Source organism: Mus caroli, chromosome 12 (assembly GCF_900094665.2).
Source record: "Mus caroli chromosome 12, CAROLI_EIJ_v1.1, whole genome shotgun sequence".
Classification (NCBI taxonomy): domain Eukaryota; kingdom Metazoa; phylum Chordata; class Mammalia; order Rodentia; family Muridae; genus Mus; species Mus caroli.
In genome coordinates this window covers 38,148,804-38,167,803 of record NC_034581.1, presented here as the reverse complement: position 1 = coordinate 38,167,803, position 19,000 = coordinate 38,148,804, and the positions used below count along the sequence as shown (strand labels likewise).

General features: G+C 39.3%; 1 protein-coding gene across 4 annotated transcripts in view; it reads right to left on the bottom strand.

Annotated features, from left to right (window-relative positions):
• Positions 1-350: 350 nt before the first annotated feature.
• Immp2l (inner mitochondrial membrane peptidase subunit 2) overlaps positions 351-19,000 on the bottom strand; it is an 879,462-nt gene continuing 860,812 nt past the window's right edge. For all 4 annotated transcript variants that reach the window (XM_021179757.1, XM_029484785.1, XM_029484783.1 and 1 more), the window contains one exon: positions 351-617. In XM_021179757.1, the coding sequence (XP_021035416.1) occupies positions 498-617 (120 nt within the window). In that variant the 3' untranslated portion in view covers positions 351-497. The remainder of the gene's footprint in view (positions 618-19,000) is intronic.

The window sequence follows — 19,000 nt, the reverse complement described above, 5'->3', positions numbered from 1 at the left end:
AAACAAGATGTGGACAAATGGTTGTTTTATTTGACATCACAGTTTCTGGTCCTTCCTAACTGGCAGTCACTATTCTGTGGATACCTTCAATATAATCACTATCTTTATGTGCATAATACTTCGTTTTCCTCTTTCAGCCTTAAAATAGTAAAAGACAAATCATCTTCACTGCACATTAATTTTAAAATTCGTTGAGCAGCAGGCCTCATGGAAAAATTCTCATCAATAACTAGGCACAGCATTCTCTATTTATCTTCTTTAATATGTACAGATAGCATGCTTTCATGTTCTCTAAGAACTGGATTTTTTGGTGATAAGCAATATGGAATTAAATACAACACACAATCAAGTGCCATTTAATACTGTTTAATATGGAAATTCCAGACAACCTTAAAGACATACAGAGGTCTCGTGCTCAGTCAGCACCACTGGAACATCTCCCGCCAGGAGGAGGCATCTGGTGTGTTCAGCTCTTCCTATGGCGGGCTCTTGTGCAGTTATTTCTCGCCAGTCTGGAGTGGACAGCGCTCTGGAGGAAGAACAGATTCCAGTCTCTGCCAGCGCTCTGGAGGCCACAAAATATGTGTGGCATGGGCATGCAGGAGTCCCAGAGAAACCTGAATCCAGGGGAAACACAGAGACAGCAACAAAGAAATCATTTTATACTGACCATTATAAATAGGTTGAAAACATTGATTCAGGTCTGATGTGCCATGGAAAGACTATGATTAAAAACAGAAAACATTTAGGAGCATTTTCCCAGGGTTTGACATATGCCCACTTCTTTAACCTTTGCAACAGTGATTTGAGGGAATTATGGTTTTAATTTTCTAAAGCAGGAAACTGAGTTCAGCGAAGTTTAGAAAGGCAAATACATATGATGCATTGGGACCTGGTTTCAGTAATGTTTCAGGCTCCAATATTAACCAATGCCCTTGGCAGGTTGTTTGCACAGACCCAGGAAACACGAATCTAGTCTATAGTCTCATATGTCCTCTAGAGCTATTGCCTGAGAGAGACCTTTATAATACAGTCATAGAGACCCCAACACACACACACACACACACACACACACACACACACACACACACACACACACACACACCATTGTTCCATTTGCTAGATGGGCAATCAGTGTTCGGATGTGAGTCTGGGTGGGGACTATTTACAGGAAGAGCCACCAAGCAACATGGGCAAGTACACAGGATGAGAGCTCAGATCAAACAAAGTTGAAGAGCAATAGAGAGAAAGCACCCAGACCATGGCACATGGAACAAAAAAACAGTATTGGCAGAGATGAGCAGCTCTCTGCTCAGAGAAGAAATCAGAAACACGCTGTAGTTTAAATATAGTCAGGATCAGCCCAAAGAAGAGCAATAAGCCCTGGCGACTTGGGAACAATTTCTTTCCTTCTAATTATCCTGAAAATTGAACTTAAAAAGAATCACAAAATCAGCTCCACCCAGCATACATCACTGGTCCCCGTGCCTGTGGTTGTACTCCCTCTTACTGCATGTCTACATACACATCAACTCATACACTATACTTATCTTGACACACATCAATGTGTGCATTATACATGTTTACACACATGCCTATATCTACATTATATCATGTCTACACCTAATTCAGCATATACATTATACTTGTCTGCACACATGTCAACATACATATTATACCTGTTTGTACATACATCAAAATATACATTCTACTGTCTGCATACACATCAACATATACATTCTATTTGTTTTCTCAGACCCTTGAAAGTTACTAATACCCTGTGGAAATACTAAATACTTCAAAATGCACCTAAAAACTAAAATTCTTTGCCACTTGAGCACATTGTCATTGCCATATGCCAAGAATCTCATATTAACAGAGTAACAAAACTCATACACATCCCATATGCAAAACATTCTAGTTGTCCTGTAAATGACTTTTAGACTCCTATATTTTCAAAATACAGTGTCTAACCAAGGATCTCAGGCTGCATCTGCCGGTCAAGAGATTGTTTCCATCCCCAATCAGTCTACTCTATCCAGGGTCCAGGACACCCACTTTATGATGTTGTTTATCTCAACTTGCTTGAGTTTTCACTCATGAAAAGACAAAAGGTAAATGCTTGGCAGGAAAAAATGCACTTCATGTATTTTTCTGCTTGTTTCATAAGAGGGCACAAAATATCAGTTTCACCAACTGTTGAAATAAAACAATCAACAGCTCAATATGATGGTAACCCGTCAGTTAACACTCAGTTCATTCCCAAATAATAAATAATATGTGGTGTTATTTTGAAACAGTATAAATATTCTGAATATTGATACATTTTATCAAATGGTTTTATTGCATATCACTATTGTTCCTTAATTATTGACACTAAAGATGTATTTTATAATTTTAGTTGGCAAATTCTTTTTAAAAAATCTCTCTCAACACCAACTGCTATGTTTTCTTTATTTTTTTGTTAAGTATGTAGCTTATTTTATATTATGCTATGTATGCATGTATATGTGGTTTGAGATAGGGTCTTACTTTAGAGCCCAGATTAGCCTGTAACTCACTATCTAGCTCGGACTCAGATTGCACTGATGCTGAGAGTTTCTCCTGCCACAGCCTCCTGTGGGCTCTCTCTCTCCCTCTCTCCCTCCCTCTCTCTCTCCCTCCCTCTCTCTCTCCCTCCCTCTCTCTCTCTCTCCCTCTCTCTCTCCCTCTCCCTCTCTCTCTCTCTCCCTCTCCCCCTCCCTCCCTCTCTCTCTCTCTCTCCTTATCCCTATCCCTCCTCCCTCCTCTCTCCCCTTCCCTCCCTCCCACTTCCCTCCTTCCCTCCTTCCCTCCCTCCCTCCCTCCCCCTCTCTCTTTCTTTCTCTCTTTCTCTCCCTCCATTCCTATACTTCCCCCTCCCTCCTGGCAGAGGAATTTTAATCCAGCAACATGGCTTCCCTAGGCAAGTAATCACATCCAAAGATATGATCCAGCTGGAATACAGACATGCCCTGGATTACAGTATGATCTAGCAGGCAAGGTCACGAATCAGAGAAAGACTTGATACAATGAGTCAGAGATAGGACGTGCTCAACTCAGAGGAAAACAGCACAGGAAAGAAAGACTACTTAAGGGCAAGGTAATGCATGGCATGTGGTGTGTGTCTATGGCAGTTTTACCAGGACAGTTGAGTTACAGACAGAACAAGGTAGAGAATGAGACGGAGCCAGAAGATTAGAACGTATTTGCAGAGTTAGTATGATGCCAAGCAGAGCAATTCAATTAGAAATCTAGAGCAGCCAGACTGAATCAGTGAGTTTGGACGATCAGATTGTATGGAGGCTAGAAGCTTCCAGGCCTGGGTCTAGGGTAGTTAGCACAGAGAATAAAATGTTCTGGGCTCAGCCTAATCCATGTATTCTCACAGTTTGGGTAAGGCTCTCATCTCATCACTTCATCTCAGGAAATAAAAGTGATAGCTACACACCTGCTCTCCTCACCCCCATTCTCTCTCAAGTCAAAACCCATTACTATTTTCTGCTTATTTGTAGGTTGCTTAGATACCTCGCTTACCCAGTGGGTTTCTGTGTGTCCTTTAGAGCACTTTCTTAGTTTTAAGTACCACCAGGCATTTTAGGCTTACCCTGAACCTCATACCTGTTCTATATGTAATCCAATGTTTCTTTCAGGTGCTTTGGTTCCTTTTAGCAAGGAGTGTCGTGTATAAGCAACATCTGATACCAGTTATGCCAGTGGTCTTGGGTTCAAATTCAGAAAATAAATACAAAGACAACAACGACACAACAAGGTAACCAATACCAAAAGCTGCCCTTCACCTTTTCTTTCTTTATAGTTTATCTTCATAGTGACTAGGTGGCTTCCTCCAACATTTAAATACCCATTTACCAGGCACTAAACTATATAAAAATAGTTTCAGAGTAACTATACTATAATTTCTACCTACAACAAACTTACTGACTAAAAATCAAGATGTTTTGGCGATCATTTTGGTACTTGAATCAGTATATTTTCTGTTACCAGTGTTTACATCCTACAATCTGGGTGAGTTACAAAGAAAGTTCACTGGCTCGTGTGTCTGAAAGAATGAGGTTGAAGGTCCACAAGTGTTGACCATTTCTCAAGTGGCCCACCTTTCAACACCACAGTTCACTAGGTTTCCTTCTTTCTAATACTTTACAGTGAGAGGAAACTGCAGTATAAAATCTTGGAGACAGACCATTTCTATCCAGAGCAGCTCTATTATACACTGTATTGTAAGAATATTCACTGTTGGTTTAAATCCCAAGTGATAAATCCCAACAGATAAATCTCTGTTATCACTTTATAAGCAAGTTCATTTGTTTCTACTTACATTCTGTTTTAGTTTGCTTTTAATCCATTTTTATTCAATTTTGAGTATGGTTGTGATTGAGTGTGATTCCTAGCACGTGCATGCAGACAGACAGACAGACACACACACACACACACACAACCCTGGCAACAGTGTTACTGGTTAGAAAATACTTCACTGGATATAGATGATCTCGCATCACACTGCAGTTTTATCTAGCTTTGTTCACAGGTAGGCTCAGGTGAGTTAGAGAACAGTGGTCTCCATCTCTTCCATCGTAACTCATTTTAGGTTTGATGGCAGCTACTCAGTTGTCTCTCAAGCACTGAGTTGCTTTTCCAAGCTGTTGAATTTTTATCATAAGGGTGATTTGCCAATGTTTTAACTTGGCTGAACTGTTGCCAATATATTTGCTTGCTTGCTTGCTTGCTTGCTTGCTTGCTTGCTTGCTTAGTTTGGAGCTCAGTTTTGGACACAGTGACTGAATTCTAATTTTATGTTAACCACTCATTTTACTGAAACTAATCTTACTGGATTTTTTTTTATTCTGAAAATATATTTAAAGGTACCATTTTCACTGTCTGAAAGAGTTAAACTAAAAAATTATGAATAGTAATGGTGAAAATTTGGGGGAATAATATCATTATTGTTTAAATGGTGAGATAGGATTCTGAAATTCAAGCTTAAAAATACTGAAATTAATATGTACAGAAGATGTTTAATCACTTGCTTAATTTTCTTGTGGCTTTTTACATTTTTTATTTTATTTTGCAATTTTATTTTGAACGGTGTCTATAGATAAGGGGAGAATACAGTGAATATAGAAATACATTAAATTAAAAAGCATATGAATTTTTCCTATATTTTTACTTATATACTGGGCATAGCTTTGGCCTTCTTATGTGCTATATTAGTGAGGGTTCTTTAGATAAATGAAAAGGATTTAGATATACAAGTAAATTTATCTTACTAAGTAATAAATGTGATTAGAGATTTTTGACAAATCCAAAATTTGACCAGAGTGGCCAGGAAAGCATAGAACCAGGTAGAGTTCAACCCAGAGGACGTCTGTGGGCAGCTGGGGGCAGCCGATTGGTAGTAAGTACAGCACCATCTGCTTGCTCATTCTCTTCTCACACCATGTTACTCAATCTGTTGCTGTTCTTGGGCCTTCACCTGACTTCAGGAGGCCCACCCACATTACGGAAGACAGACTGCTCTCCTCATGCAAGAACAGAAATCATTCAGAATATTGTTGGACACTGTATCTGGGCACTGTGGCCCAGGGAAGGTGGCACATAAAATCACCACCCAGGAAACATATTCAGCCACCTCCACCCTTTGCTTTGTTCCATGTTACACTTAGTACTTGGCTCCAGAAGGCAGTGTTATGAATGACTTACACATATGACTCACTTCTCACAGTGACTCATCAGGTAGACATCCTGTCTCATTTACAAGCAAGGAAACCAGTATCAGCAAAATATTTTTCAGCTAACACTAAAGTAAGTGAGTTTCTACACCATAGTTATTAACTCAATGTGACATTTTTGACAGACAAAGAGGCACAGACTTAATTAAGTTGGGTCAGTCTGTAAAGTGGTTGTGTCCTGGACAAAGCAAAATATGGTTGCCATTCTCACCATGCTCCTTGACATGTATATCTGTCAGGGACATGTATATTCCTGAAAATACCAGATTTATCACAAAAAAATTGGGATAGACCACATCTTTTCAACTTTGTATGATGAAATCTGAGTACACAATCTTTCTCAGAATTTGACCATGTCTGCCTATAAGAAAAAATGAAGTTAAAATAAGACCCTGATGCAAACTCATTTATATTCTTATTAGAGGAGATTAAGACACAGATGAAGCCCAAGAATCTATTCACAAGGAGAAAGAACAGCTGATGAACACTGAATGAGGGGCTTCCTAAAATCCACAAAAAGAGAGCTTACAACAGACCAAACCTGCTGATCCTTTGATCTTGTACTATCTTCTCTAGAACTATGAAAAACTAGATGCCTCTTGTTGAAGCTACCATCTGTTATATTTTGTTATCACAGCTCAAGAATATGAATATGCATGAAAATAAAAAGAAAGATGGAAGTGGGATCAATGATGTATCAAATACGCATAACACAGAACACAGAACATATTAAAGGGAAAAGGCAAAGGACATATTTGGAAAGAGGGAAGAGGATATGTTTACCATATAAAAGCAACAGGTTTGCATTAGGTTAAGTACTTTGACCACGTGTTTAAGTTTGGCTTTAATGTCCCTCAAAGGCCTGTATAGTATAGGGTTCCCCCCTAGCAAGTGGCTCTTTTTGGTACTATAAGGGGTAAGGACTAGTGGGAGGTCTTCCACTCACCCTGGGTGCCTTAACCCACCCCTTTGGCATCCCAGTCAGAATAACAGTTTTTCTGCATGCTACCGCCATAACATACCAGCCCCCAAAGGAACAAGCCAACCAATCATGGTATAAACCTCCCAAACTGGAGCCAAGTAAATCATTTCCCCTTTTAAAAGACTATCATCTTGGACGTTTTGTTTTTAATCATTGTTTTCAGACAGGGTCTCATTATGTATCTATGGCTATTCTTGAACTCATGGAGATCCACCTGCTTCGGCCTCCCTAGTGTGAGGATGAGAGGCACTTGCTATAACGTCTGATTTGTCTTGTACACATGTTATAGTAAAAGGAAGCTGATTAAAGATCCAGCCATACCAGTGGCACAGTGGGATTGGATCCCCTTGTTCTTTACTCATGTGCATCCCAGATGGAACTATGCATCCTTTATTGGATTTACAATATTATTTAGATATTGAGAATGAACATTCAGAGTAAATTTAAGAAGCACGTTAATGGACCCTTGAAAAGCCCTAGTAGGTCTCTGTATTTTTAGTATCTACTTAAGAAGGAAATAGGTTTATGTGCATTTAACAATGAGCGTCTTACAATTAATCCCTTAACCCCACGGGGCACTGAGCACATGGATAAGGAATTAGTCACCTAGAATAATAGTCACTACTTTGTTTTGATTGTATACTATTTGATCAGCAAACATTTTTGGAATTCACCGACAATCCACAAAACCAAACACAAGTAAAGTCCAATTTCTAGTTTGCTAGCTATACAGGAGTAGGATTGTTCTTGTACCTAGCATAGCACATCAGACTGAAGGTTGATGCTCCTGACCTTAGAGAGCACATCTTTAGGAAACCCCATTAGTACTAGCTGGAAAGTGGTTCATGCTATCAGTCACCTGGTTTGTGTTGTCTACAAAATGCCAAGGAGCCACATGAACTAAATTTCCACTGAATTGCTTGCCTTTGATCAAATTGGCTCCACTGAGAAGTTATTTTGGTTTCTGGTAGGCAGATATACGCATCATCAACCCAGCTTTCCTCCAGGTGCCAGGGGCACAGGTGTGTGTAACCATGTTTCCCTCCTCCCTCTCCATACGCATGCAGTGTACAGAACACACCTCCTTTTCTTGGCTTCAGGAGCTTTGCCTCAAAGGAAGGCCTCACAAGGGCAAAATAAGGAAAGGTAAAAGCAAGACTTCCAATGTTGGATAGAGTAGAAAACACAGGGAGTAAAGAAGACTGCTAGTGGGACTAAAGGTTCTTTCAAGACAATGCTCAGAACCGAGATGAAGACAAGAGATCTGAATGCGAAAAGTGGGATAAAGTACTAAACTGGAATCTCATGCAATTAAATGTTTAAAAAATAGAAACGATAAAGCAGTATATCTGCATTATTAACCAATAAAATCTGTCTTTGTTGAATCTATTTACTTGCATAAGAAAGGAGCTATTTCCACATGAACAAGATCCAGTGATATTAATCCTACAATATTACATTACCTATAACGATGTTTGAAAGTCAAATCAAACTGAAGAACTACAGTTTTTGAAGGAAACTTATTTAAAACAAGAACTGAACTATTGAACCTTTATACAATGTCCCTTTTGTAATCTGACAACCAAGGCCCTTTAGAGACATATCTTTCCAAACTTATTTATTTGTTTGCTTATTTTATGTTTCTGTGTGAGTGAGTGTGGACACCGTGGACATGGGAAAGTCAAGCGACAACTTGTAGGACCCTGTTTTCTCACTTTACCATGAGTGTCTGGGTAGTGAACTCTAATCATCAGATTTAGTGGCAAGTGTCCTTACCCATTAAACCATCACATGGGCTCTCCAAACATCTTGATTCTGCAAACTCCTTTAAGAAAACCATTCATAATTCTTTAGAAAACAGTATCAGGTGACAGGAGGCTTCTGTAATCACTGATAATGGACATAAGGGAGACACAGGATGCCTACAAACAACTACTCCACCACTTCAATAGAACTATGAGGAGATACGCAACAATTTTTATCCTTGTTACACATATATTTTGATCTTTTTCCAAGAAAAATTAATCTAAGTATATTAGAAATGGAAAGAAAACCAGCTTTCCTTGGCTCTTGGGGCTACCATTTACCTCCAAAACAAATAAGCAATATTAGGAGAAAGCAGCTTATGCCTTAATGGGTTCTGGTGGTTACTTGGCCACTGATCAACAATCTAGCTCTCTATCCTCTTCTCATACTAACATTTCCCAGAAGACAACATCAGCACCAATTTGTTCAGTGTTAGCAAGGGAACATTTGCCAGTGCTAAGCTGACAATGTGCTCCAACTCTTTCTGAATTGGACAACCCTTAAGGAGAATGTTGTCCTTATAACCAATGTTGAGAGTGGCTCAGAGTAACCAGCAATGCCTTTTTGACCTCTGCTTTGGTCACATGCATTCAGTTCAATGCAGCAAGTGAGTGTAAGGGAGGAGATCTTGGCAGTGCTGATCCTGCCTTCCTTGGCTCACATCTCTGTTGTTGTTTTGTTTTGTTTTGAACCATTTAATCACCTTTATTTACTTGTTTCATCATTTTACGTCACCAACGAGATTATGAAAAAGAAAAAAACAATTCTTTTAATAGCTAACACAAAAGAGAGCATTTTTTTATAATGGCAAAAAACAGATGCGAGGCATATATAAGTCAAACAGAATTAGAAATAAAGGCAACAAATAAATGTCACATCATAAAATGAGCAATTGAACTGTCCAAAAATATTGTCTAAAAGACACTTTGATAAAAGACTGAAAAACAGAAACACCTGCTTCATTTCAAACATGCTTAAGCCACGTTCAAGTTTTTCATCATTATTTTTTGTATAGCTGACAAGGTTGCTAAAGCTGTCTCCTGTGAGGCTATGCCAGTGCCTGGCAAATACAGAAGTGGATGGCTACAGTCATCTATTAGATGGAACACAGGGTTCCCAATGAAAGAGCTAGAGAAAGTACCCAAGGAGCTGAAGGGATCTGCAGCCCTATAGGAGGAACAACAATATGAACTAATCAGTACCCCCCAGAGCTCCCTGGGACTAAACCACCAATAAAAGAAAACACATGGTGGGATTTGTGCTTCTAGCTGCATATGTAGCAGAGGATGGCCTAGTCAGCCATCAATGGAAGGAGAGGCCCTTAGTCCTGTGAAGGTTCTATGCCTCAGTATAGGGGAATGCCAGGGTCAGGAAGCAGGAGTAGGTGGGTTGGGGAACAGGGAGAGGGGGAAGGGGACAGAGGATTTTTGGAGAGGAAATTAGGAAAGAGGATAGCATTTGAAATGTAAATCAAGAAAATATCTAATAAAAAAATACCACAACATGGAAAAGAGAGGCATCAAGTGACAAGGAATACAAATGGGAGAAAATTAAACTGTTATTTGTCAACAACAACAACAACAACAAAATAGGAAATTAGCCTGCCACCCATTTCCATGGCACCAAGGTGTTTTTGTCCAAAAAACTGAGCAGATAAACCCAGTTCATGATAAGCAGACACATGAGTACTTCCTTTCTTCGTAAACTGACTCTCATTTAGGCAAGGACACACTGAAAAGATCACTTCCTTCCTTATAATGAATTATACAGGAGGCAAAAGAGAAAATCATTAACCTCCCTCTCCATGAAGAATTTGGTTCTGATAAAAACAAAATCAAACAGATGTGCAAGAATGAAGGAGAGAAGGAGGGAGGCCCTGGGGGAAAAATAAGAAATGGCTGAGAAGAAAAAACAAGGCTCTGTGGGTACAAAAATAATTATTTCTACCAAGGCATTTTAATAAGTATATACACTAGCTTGTCAATTTACACATGTCATGAAATAGTGCCTAAAATATGAAAAACATACTTCATGCATAATTACAGGCCAGGAAAATATGGGAAACTTCTATAATTAAAAATGTTATTGCTTTATTTGTTCTTCAGTAATTTCATACCTGTATATAGTTATTCTAATTACTCTAGCTCTCCCTCCACTCCTCTCATCTTTATCAAAACCCCAGCTATTTATTTTTATAGCCCCTGGGTAGCACCACCTCACCAGATGAGAGCTCTTATTAATACAGTATTATAATATGTAAGGAAAGTGTTTACTCATCTCATGCACTGTGCCAATTCATAATTTTAGTACAGAAATATTAGTGTGATTGATCATAGGTTCTGTATCAGACTTTGCCAGGATTATCATTTATGTATGGTATAGGCATTGTTAAAGACAAGATGTTGATATCATCACTGAAAAGTCTGGATTCTGAAATACATATTTCTAGAATTTTAAGTATAATATTTGCATTTAAAATATATGCAAAGATGAGTATTTTACCTAAGAGGACTGATGTTATCAGAGTGAAGAGTTTAATCCTAGGTAGGATGACAGCAAGCTACAGATAGAATCATAGAGAAATTGCCAAACATAATCCACATTCTCCAGGTCCCAGTGATTGATAGGTTGGTACAATATAATATTTTGACACTAAGAAGGGGCCAGCCATCTGCTTCCTGCAATACTCTTTCAAAGGCCCCACTCCAGGACAAGTGTTTTCCTTCATTACTGCCAATTTTAACTTTAATCATTTCAAAGCAATTTTCCTGCTCAAGACTTCACTTTAATCAGAATGCATTTCCAGGTCACTTCATGGACCTCTTCATGATTCTCCCTAGACAACTACAGAATCACGCATAATCATTCTCAGCCCCCAAAGACACCTTCGGTAAGTAGTTAGTTCAACATTTTATGCAAAAAAAAGATACAAAACGGGCCTCTGGGGGTGTCTTCAGCTAATTTTCATGAATTAATTTCCCAGGATTAATGTTTATGTACCGGTCTCCTTACCACATAATCAAATCACTGGAGGTGAAGTGGTCTAACTTCTCATTTTGCAGCTTGATTAAGCAGGTGATGAAATACTTGAATATAATTTGGATAGTTAGCAACTCACAGCATCCACAGTTATCCACTGTGGATGGGTGACAGTACTGAGTGATGGCTTATTGCTTGCTTGTGTGCCTCTAGTAGCTGATGTCCCACATGCTATTTTTATGTCCGAAATAAAAGCTCATATAAACAAATGAGGAGAGAGGTATAAAAGTCTTTATTGTTGAAATTGTCTTAAAGCATATTTAGAAGCATTGGGCAAGCAGCCACTGAAACAAAGAAGCCAGCCATCAGTAACAGGATACCCATATCTAGTCCTGCTGAGATCGTGTTGTGTGGCCATTCCTTGGCTGAGGGTATACCACTACTCATTTAGGCGGCCATATGGTACCCTGACCTTATCTAACATGTCTCTTGGCTTCTGCTCTTTCTTTTATCTTTTCTCTCAAAATGAAACAGAGAAGAGCTACAAAATAAATAATCAGGAACAAAAGAAGATAAATAAAAGTGGCAAGCACATGGCCCAAGAGAGTTCCTGTGAATAGCACCATGCCTAACACTCAGCTGCCTGAGAACCAAGTGAAGAGGAAAACACGGTAACTTAACACAGCTCCCTTTGGGAGCAGGAAATTTTCTCTTTAAAATCTTGGGAAAACTTTCAATTCATAAGGGAGGATAAGTTTTTCTATGATGTAAGTTTTCTTTAAAATATTTCTGACATAAGGTCTTGCATCAGGCACTTTGTGGGTCATAAGGGATGGCATCCACATACCTAGCAAGGCTCCTCAAAGAGTCAAAAGCAGAGTTCATTTGCTGACAAAGTCTTTATTGTTGTTGAAATTGTCTTAAAGCATATTTAGAAGCATTGGGCAGGCAGCCACTGAAACAAAGAAGCCAGCCATCAGTAACAGGACAACCAGATGATGTCTACTGTTCTATAAGAGGCGAAAGTGCCATGGTTATGTATAGAACTTTCTAGAGCTCTCACTTGCTCCAGTAATGAGAACTCAGCTTCCAGGAAGGCTTGTGCACACAGCATGCCTTTTGTCTCTTTGTTTCTTATGTTTACAAGAGCAGAATGAGTCAGAACCAGAACCCACTCATTCTGCTTTTCAGCTCACCTAGAATGATGCCCTGAGCAATTACAACTAAAACTGTAGCTCTTGGGTTGCAACAGAAGCCTAGCAACTCCAGAGAAGTGCATCTATAGGAAAGATAAAACAGAACAAAAGATAAATTAAACCCTGGATTTAATCCCAGCAGCCTTGTCTCTGAAGGGAAGGCCTACCGGACATTCCAGGCTTTAAATGTACATCTAGTGCAGCAGGGTACAGCTCCCTAAGATGGTGCAGGCCTTAGTAATCACAACAGTGTCTTCATTTCTGAGCAAGTCTCCATGAGAGTCAATGCCCTCTTCCACTGAATACATCCAGTACAGAACAGTCCCTGACTTGGCCTCAACCAATTACCTCCCAAATGTGTGATTAGGAATGTGGAAGGAGCAATAAAAAGCCATAGATGTACTGTAGAAACTTAAGTGCCATCAAGATTTACCAGGAAAGCTACCCATAACCTTCATTGTCCTGCTACACCTTCTGAGAGATATGCAGGGTCCTCTGTGGCCAAGACTCTACTTCCTAAGCCTAGTTTTCATCAAACCCACTCTAAACCCTGTGAAATATGCTTCCTGTGACATCTTCTTTGCCTATCAGAAGGAAAAATATATCAGAATGAAGCTGTGTCATATGCTAATGAGATACCTGACTGTTATGGTGCACTGTAAACTCTAAACAATAGCATCCAGAAGGATCTCACATACCAGTTTATTACCAGCTCCATGAGAGCCAGAACAAGCTCAGAAATGCTGCTCATAATCACCAGGTAGCAGAACTGGGACTCGAAACCTAGCTCTGTTTCTTAGTTTAAATCCCTGCTTGCTATACCTGCCGGTGAAATGAGGCGCAGAGCCCTGGAAATCAGAATGGTCGGCAAGGGGCTCTGTGCCAACGCTTGCTGGGCTTGCTCTCTCCCCAGGGAAGATTGGGGCCTTTCATTTTTTGACAGCAAACACCAACATTGCACATTAAGGTTTGTACACAGCCATGCTACTCTGTTTGGGAACCAACCGCTACTGATTTGCAGCAGCAGAGCATGTTACAAGCCACTGGGCTGTAAGGGACATTTGCTGGCAGTGACAGGAAAGCCAGTGCCTATTACAGCAGCATGATTATGGCAGTGCACATAAAAGCAGTAAAGAGACATGGTAGGACTTTAAACTGTGCTCCTTTGACTCAACACAACAGATATGCAGAGGCTCATTGAGGAGGACAATTTTGCTGGCTACTAGACCTATGCTATGTAGAGGAGTTTATAACTCGGAGGGGACACACTGTGTGTGACAAAAGTGGAGAGGTGGGGGCCCCAGAAAAGGAGAGTCATTCATTAAGTAATAGAGGGAGAATTTGGGGAGAGGAAAACAGGCTCTAAACTAGCCAGAGAAGCTTCCCTGGATCACAGTGCAAGGAAAGAAAAGCAAAGGCAGAGAGGGGGCATGCAAGAGTATCTATCCTCAGGTGATTTTTCACAGTGGTATTAACAAGAACACAGTTGTGTCGGGAAAAAAAGTTAAACACAGTGCTCTGTGAAGGAAGCTCAATGGTCCTGGCATGCTAATCTAGGGTGTCATAAATGTGTCTGTTTGTTTTGCTCTTTTCTCAACAGTCCTCAGTTTGTCCCTCCTTGAAAAGGAATAGTCTGGTCCTACCTCTGGGCATTTATTTGCACGTGGTACTTTCTGCCTCCAGGAAGGCTTTCTTCTGCTCTTTCCTAGAGAATTCATCTTCATCCTCAGGGAGAGTTTATATGTTTTCTCCTGGAAGGCTTCTCTGGTCTTTCCCACTCTTCAACAGCCCACGTAGATATACACTTAACATTAATCAGTGCAATGATAGTGTATTTAGTCTTTTCCTCTTTTAATGGGTATGTCTTGTTCCTAATACATGGTAGAACAATAGAAAGAAACTCAAGTGATTTTTGACTAAATGAATGAACCACAGACTATGTGGATTCAGACAGATGCTATTGGGCAACTACTGGGCAAGGGAGCCAAGGGAAGAAGAATGAGTGGACATGAATCTTACTTCCACTGTGAGGAAAGCCAGAGGAGCCTTTAGTGAACCAGGGATCACAGTACAAGCAGCAGACTTATAAAGCAATGGATTAAACTGTAGGTTATGCAAGCAGATTTCCAGCCCAAAGTCCAAAGCTGAGCCTATGAAGTCTTACTCGAAAAATAGGGAGTTGGCTTTGTAGCCATGAGAATGCAATGGCTCACTGGGCTGAAAGAAAGGTTGCTAGTTTTGGAGGTATCACTAAGAAGTGAGGTTTATGCAACCACAGGCAAGAATCACTACACTTGAATGGACTGTAACACATCCACTCTAGGATGGGGCTTAGGAGACCTGAGCATAAGGAGAGCTCTGCCTCTCACCTTGTTTAACTGAGAACACTGAGATAAGGCAAAACAGGGGACAGCCTGAAGACAGGAAGTCACCTTTAACACCATAGCCTCTCAATTCTTCTGAGTTTAGAGAACAAAGAGGACCTCAGTGAGATCACTACAGATTCCAAGAGCTTCATTCATTTGTGCCTAATACTTAGATGTCTCCCATAAAAACATTTTTTCTCTCAGAAATGCAAATGAAATGTTCTTTGTAATTTTTAGCTGAATTTTAAATGTGTTTCATGAGCTTTATGTACCACTGTACTCAGAAAGAAATTGCATGAAAGAAGCACTCTGGAGCATAGATCAGCTTACATGTGCTTTAGGATGATATAGATAGATAGATAGATAGATAGATAGATAGATAGATAGATAGATAGATAATATGTGTGTGTATGTGTATACCTGTGTGTCTGTGTGTGTACCTGTATGTATCTTTGTGTGTCTGTATCTGTCTGTGTATGCAGGTGTGTGACACTATTTGTTGGAAATCAAGATGAACTATTGACAGCCATCATCTTTGTAATGTACAATTTGAATGATTAAGAAAGAAATGTGAATATGACTCACTTGGATGAATCTTCATCCCAGACAGACCCTGCTACTGATGTGTCAGGCAGGAAGAGATTAGTTTTAGTTTTGCCTTCTTTAACTTTCAGGATACTTTTGGTTTTGAAATTTTTTGTTCTCAATATTTTAGTTATCTGGCTTTTGTACTTTGATTACAGTAGTTAATTCAAAGAAATCTACTGGGGGTTATTCAACATTCAGTCAATAAGCATGTTGGCACAAAGCCACAGACTGGCTTAATCTTGTGAGATAAACAAATTTCAATATATTAGAGTTGCTCAGGATAAATGATACTCAGCTTTCTGGTTTTCAACATGCATACTTATCATATGAAAATTAATAATGCCAGAATAAAGTTGAAATTCATATACTGATGGGTAATCCCTGTCAAAGTTGGCATCCTAGTAATAAGATTAATATTGGTGAACCAGAATAAATTTCTCAAGGTCAGTTATGAATTGTCTATGGGGTTTATGTATAGGTAACTATTATATTACATGTTGACAGTATACTGAGTACTAATATGTTTTTCTTTACATTGGTCATTTAAATATATAATTATAGAAATGGCTTGTCATTTTAACCATAGACTAAGGAAAATATCATGAAGATACTTGGAAATTAAAATTTCCAAGTAAAGCTTAAAATTACTTAGAGATTATGATGACAGTAGACATTATTAATGGCTGTATTTCTCTGGTTTATCTAATCTTTATTTACTCTAATACATAAATTCCTTCAATGTTTTACAAAACAATTATTCTGTGTGATATTTTTAGATTGATCTTAATAATGTAGGAGGCTGAGACTGACAGTAACAGCTTTTGATGCTTTTGATGCAGCCCTTGGTCATGTTAGCCTGAAGAATGAGGCATGATTGGCCTGCTTGACCTGGCCGGTAGAGTCACAGCCTGGTGGGAGGCAGTGTTGGTTGGCTGAAATTTCCTTCCATATCCAGTACCATCATCCACATTTAAAGTTTGTAGCATCTTTCTGATATTAAGAAATAAGTATCATATCATTTGTTTTCTTTACAAAGTGGACAGGAACCAGGCACTCACTGACTCCAGGAATAGATACTGTCTCAAGTCTTTTTCATGAAAATTCCTAGCTTTGTTTAGCTCACTGCACATTCAACTATTGACCGTTATTGGAATTCCAGTTGCAATGACTTGTCCTTTTCCTTCAAGTAATTTATTTAATCACTCTCTGGTTAGTTTTTCCATGTCTTCTGACACTCCAAAAGACAGCTGCTTCATAGCTAGGCTATGTCTGATTCATTAGTCAAAAATACAGTATCCTTTCTAATGACCAAAGTCCCTGCTGTATCACCATCCATGTTCTTGGACAGCTATGATGTAAAGACAGTCTGGGGAAGAGGAATACAGTGAAAATCAGTTCCTAACTGCAGAGGGTACAAATTTGGAGTAAGAAAATCAAGCTGATGATATTGGGATCTTGAGTCTGAAATTTTTAAGCAGTCTCTTTGATAGCCAAACTCTCTTGATCTTAATTTAATCTCTGTCAGTTGGGAAAAATAATATCATTTCTGCAAGGTTGATAAAAAGTGAAACTAGTGTAATTTGTATGACTGAAGCACAGTGCCTGGCCATATATTAACTGTTGTACAATAGTCCCATGGAAGGCCTGAGGTAACCACACAATAAGAGTAATAATAAAAAAAAAAATAAGACAATGAAGAAAGCTAAGTTGTATTATATCCCATTGTTAACTGTTAGTGACATTGACTGAAGAGTTATGCCTTTGGAAAAATGGCAGTTTATTACCTTCTGATGCTGCTCTATAATAAATATAAGAAATGTTTACAAGAAGCCTTTTCCCAATAAATGACCTTACAAAAATCTAGCCACAATAGCAGTAATACAGTTACTACTATGTTTCATTTGTTGAAACAGAACTGAACACTAAAGGAGTTTTTCTCCGTACTGAGATGAGCTCAATAAAAATAAAATCCACTGGATTAAGGAAACATCCTAAAAGGCTTCGGTCTGGGGCACACGCATTTACAACAATAAAGAAAAGAATTGGGGGGAGGGCTCTCTTACTGCTTTTCATTGCACACATGACAGTAGAGAGAAATGGCTTTCGGTTAAATGAGCAATGTTTTCTTGATTTTCTCCCAGCCTGCCAATGCCAGCTAAAAGCTACACTGGATGTATGAATTTTCTTAGCAAAATAACACTGCATTATAGATGGTTTTAGTTCCTAACCACTGACTCATTCCTTAGCCCCTGCTGGCTTCAGTATCTGCTACTCTCAGAATTGTATTCTTAACAATTACCATATGTTCTTCTAGCCACTCATCCATCTCCATCTTCCTGTGTAACAATTGATCTTGTTGACCACTTCCTGGTAGAATGGCCTCTTTATCACCTCTTCTTAGTACCTTGATACACTCTCACCTTTACACTAACTTACCACCAGGCTTCTGTTTCCTAGGGATAGCTATTTCCTGTGCTTCTGGCCTCTATTTTTCCTGATGCCTTCATAAGCTCTTCCTTGTGCAGTCATCATCTGTCAGAGGGTTGATTCCCAATATCATATCTGCAACCCATGACTCCTTGTTTCTACCGCAGGCCTGATTCTCAGTGGCCAGTAGGGTGTCTCATATCCACCAAAGTAGACCCTCATATAATCATGATGCACCTGATACACCAGCTGATCATCAAGTCCTGGTTTTTGATTTAGTGATTTACTCACTGCCTAGCTTTAACTGTAGTCTATGAACAGTAATGAGACCTCAGTACCCAGACCTCATTAGCTGCCAGATCCTCCTTTGCTAGAATCCTTTTGCTCATTCTCACTCTCCTCGTTCTCAGGAAGGGTCACAATCTGATTTCCTCTTTCAAAGAGAAAGTTAGATCCACTCTTTTCAGGTCTATTCTTATTTTTCTCCAAATGCTTTTAATTGGGTCTAGGTTGGCTCTCTAAAACATTGCTTCCATCAGGTGACTATAGTGATGGACACACTTGCTGATAACAAAAGATACACAGTGAGCAACTGGAGAACCACCAGAGCAGTCTGCCCACCTCTGCAGTGTTTCCTCACTAGTCCTCTGCCACATACTCATAGAAGCTTCACAAAAGTTTCTCTATGGTGACTTCAGTGCCACAGAAGCTGGAAGAAGTATTGCCCTAAATCACAAACAAACTAAGATGCTCAAAGACACTTTTTTTGTATTCTGTATCCCTGCCTTTGTGTTCTGATCTTTCCTTTCCTTTCCTTTCCTTTCCTTTCCTTTCCTTTCCTTTCCTTTCCTTTCCTTTCCTTTCCTTTCCTTTCCTTTCCTTTCCTTTCCT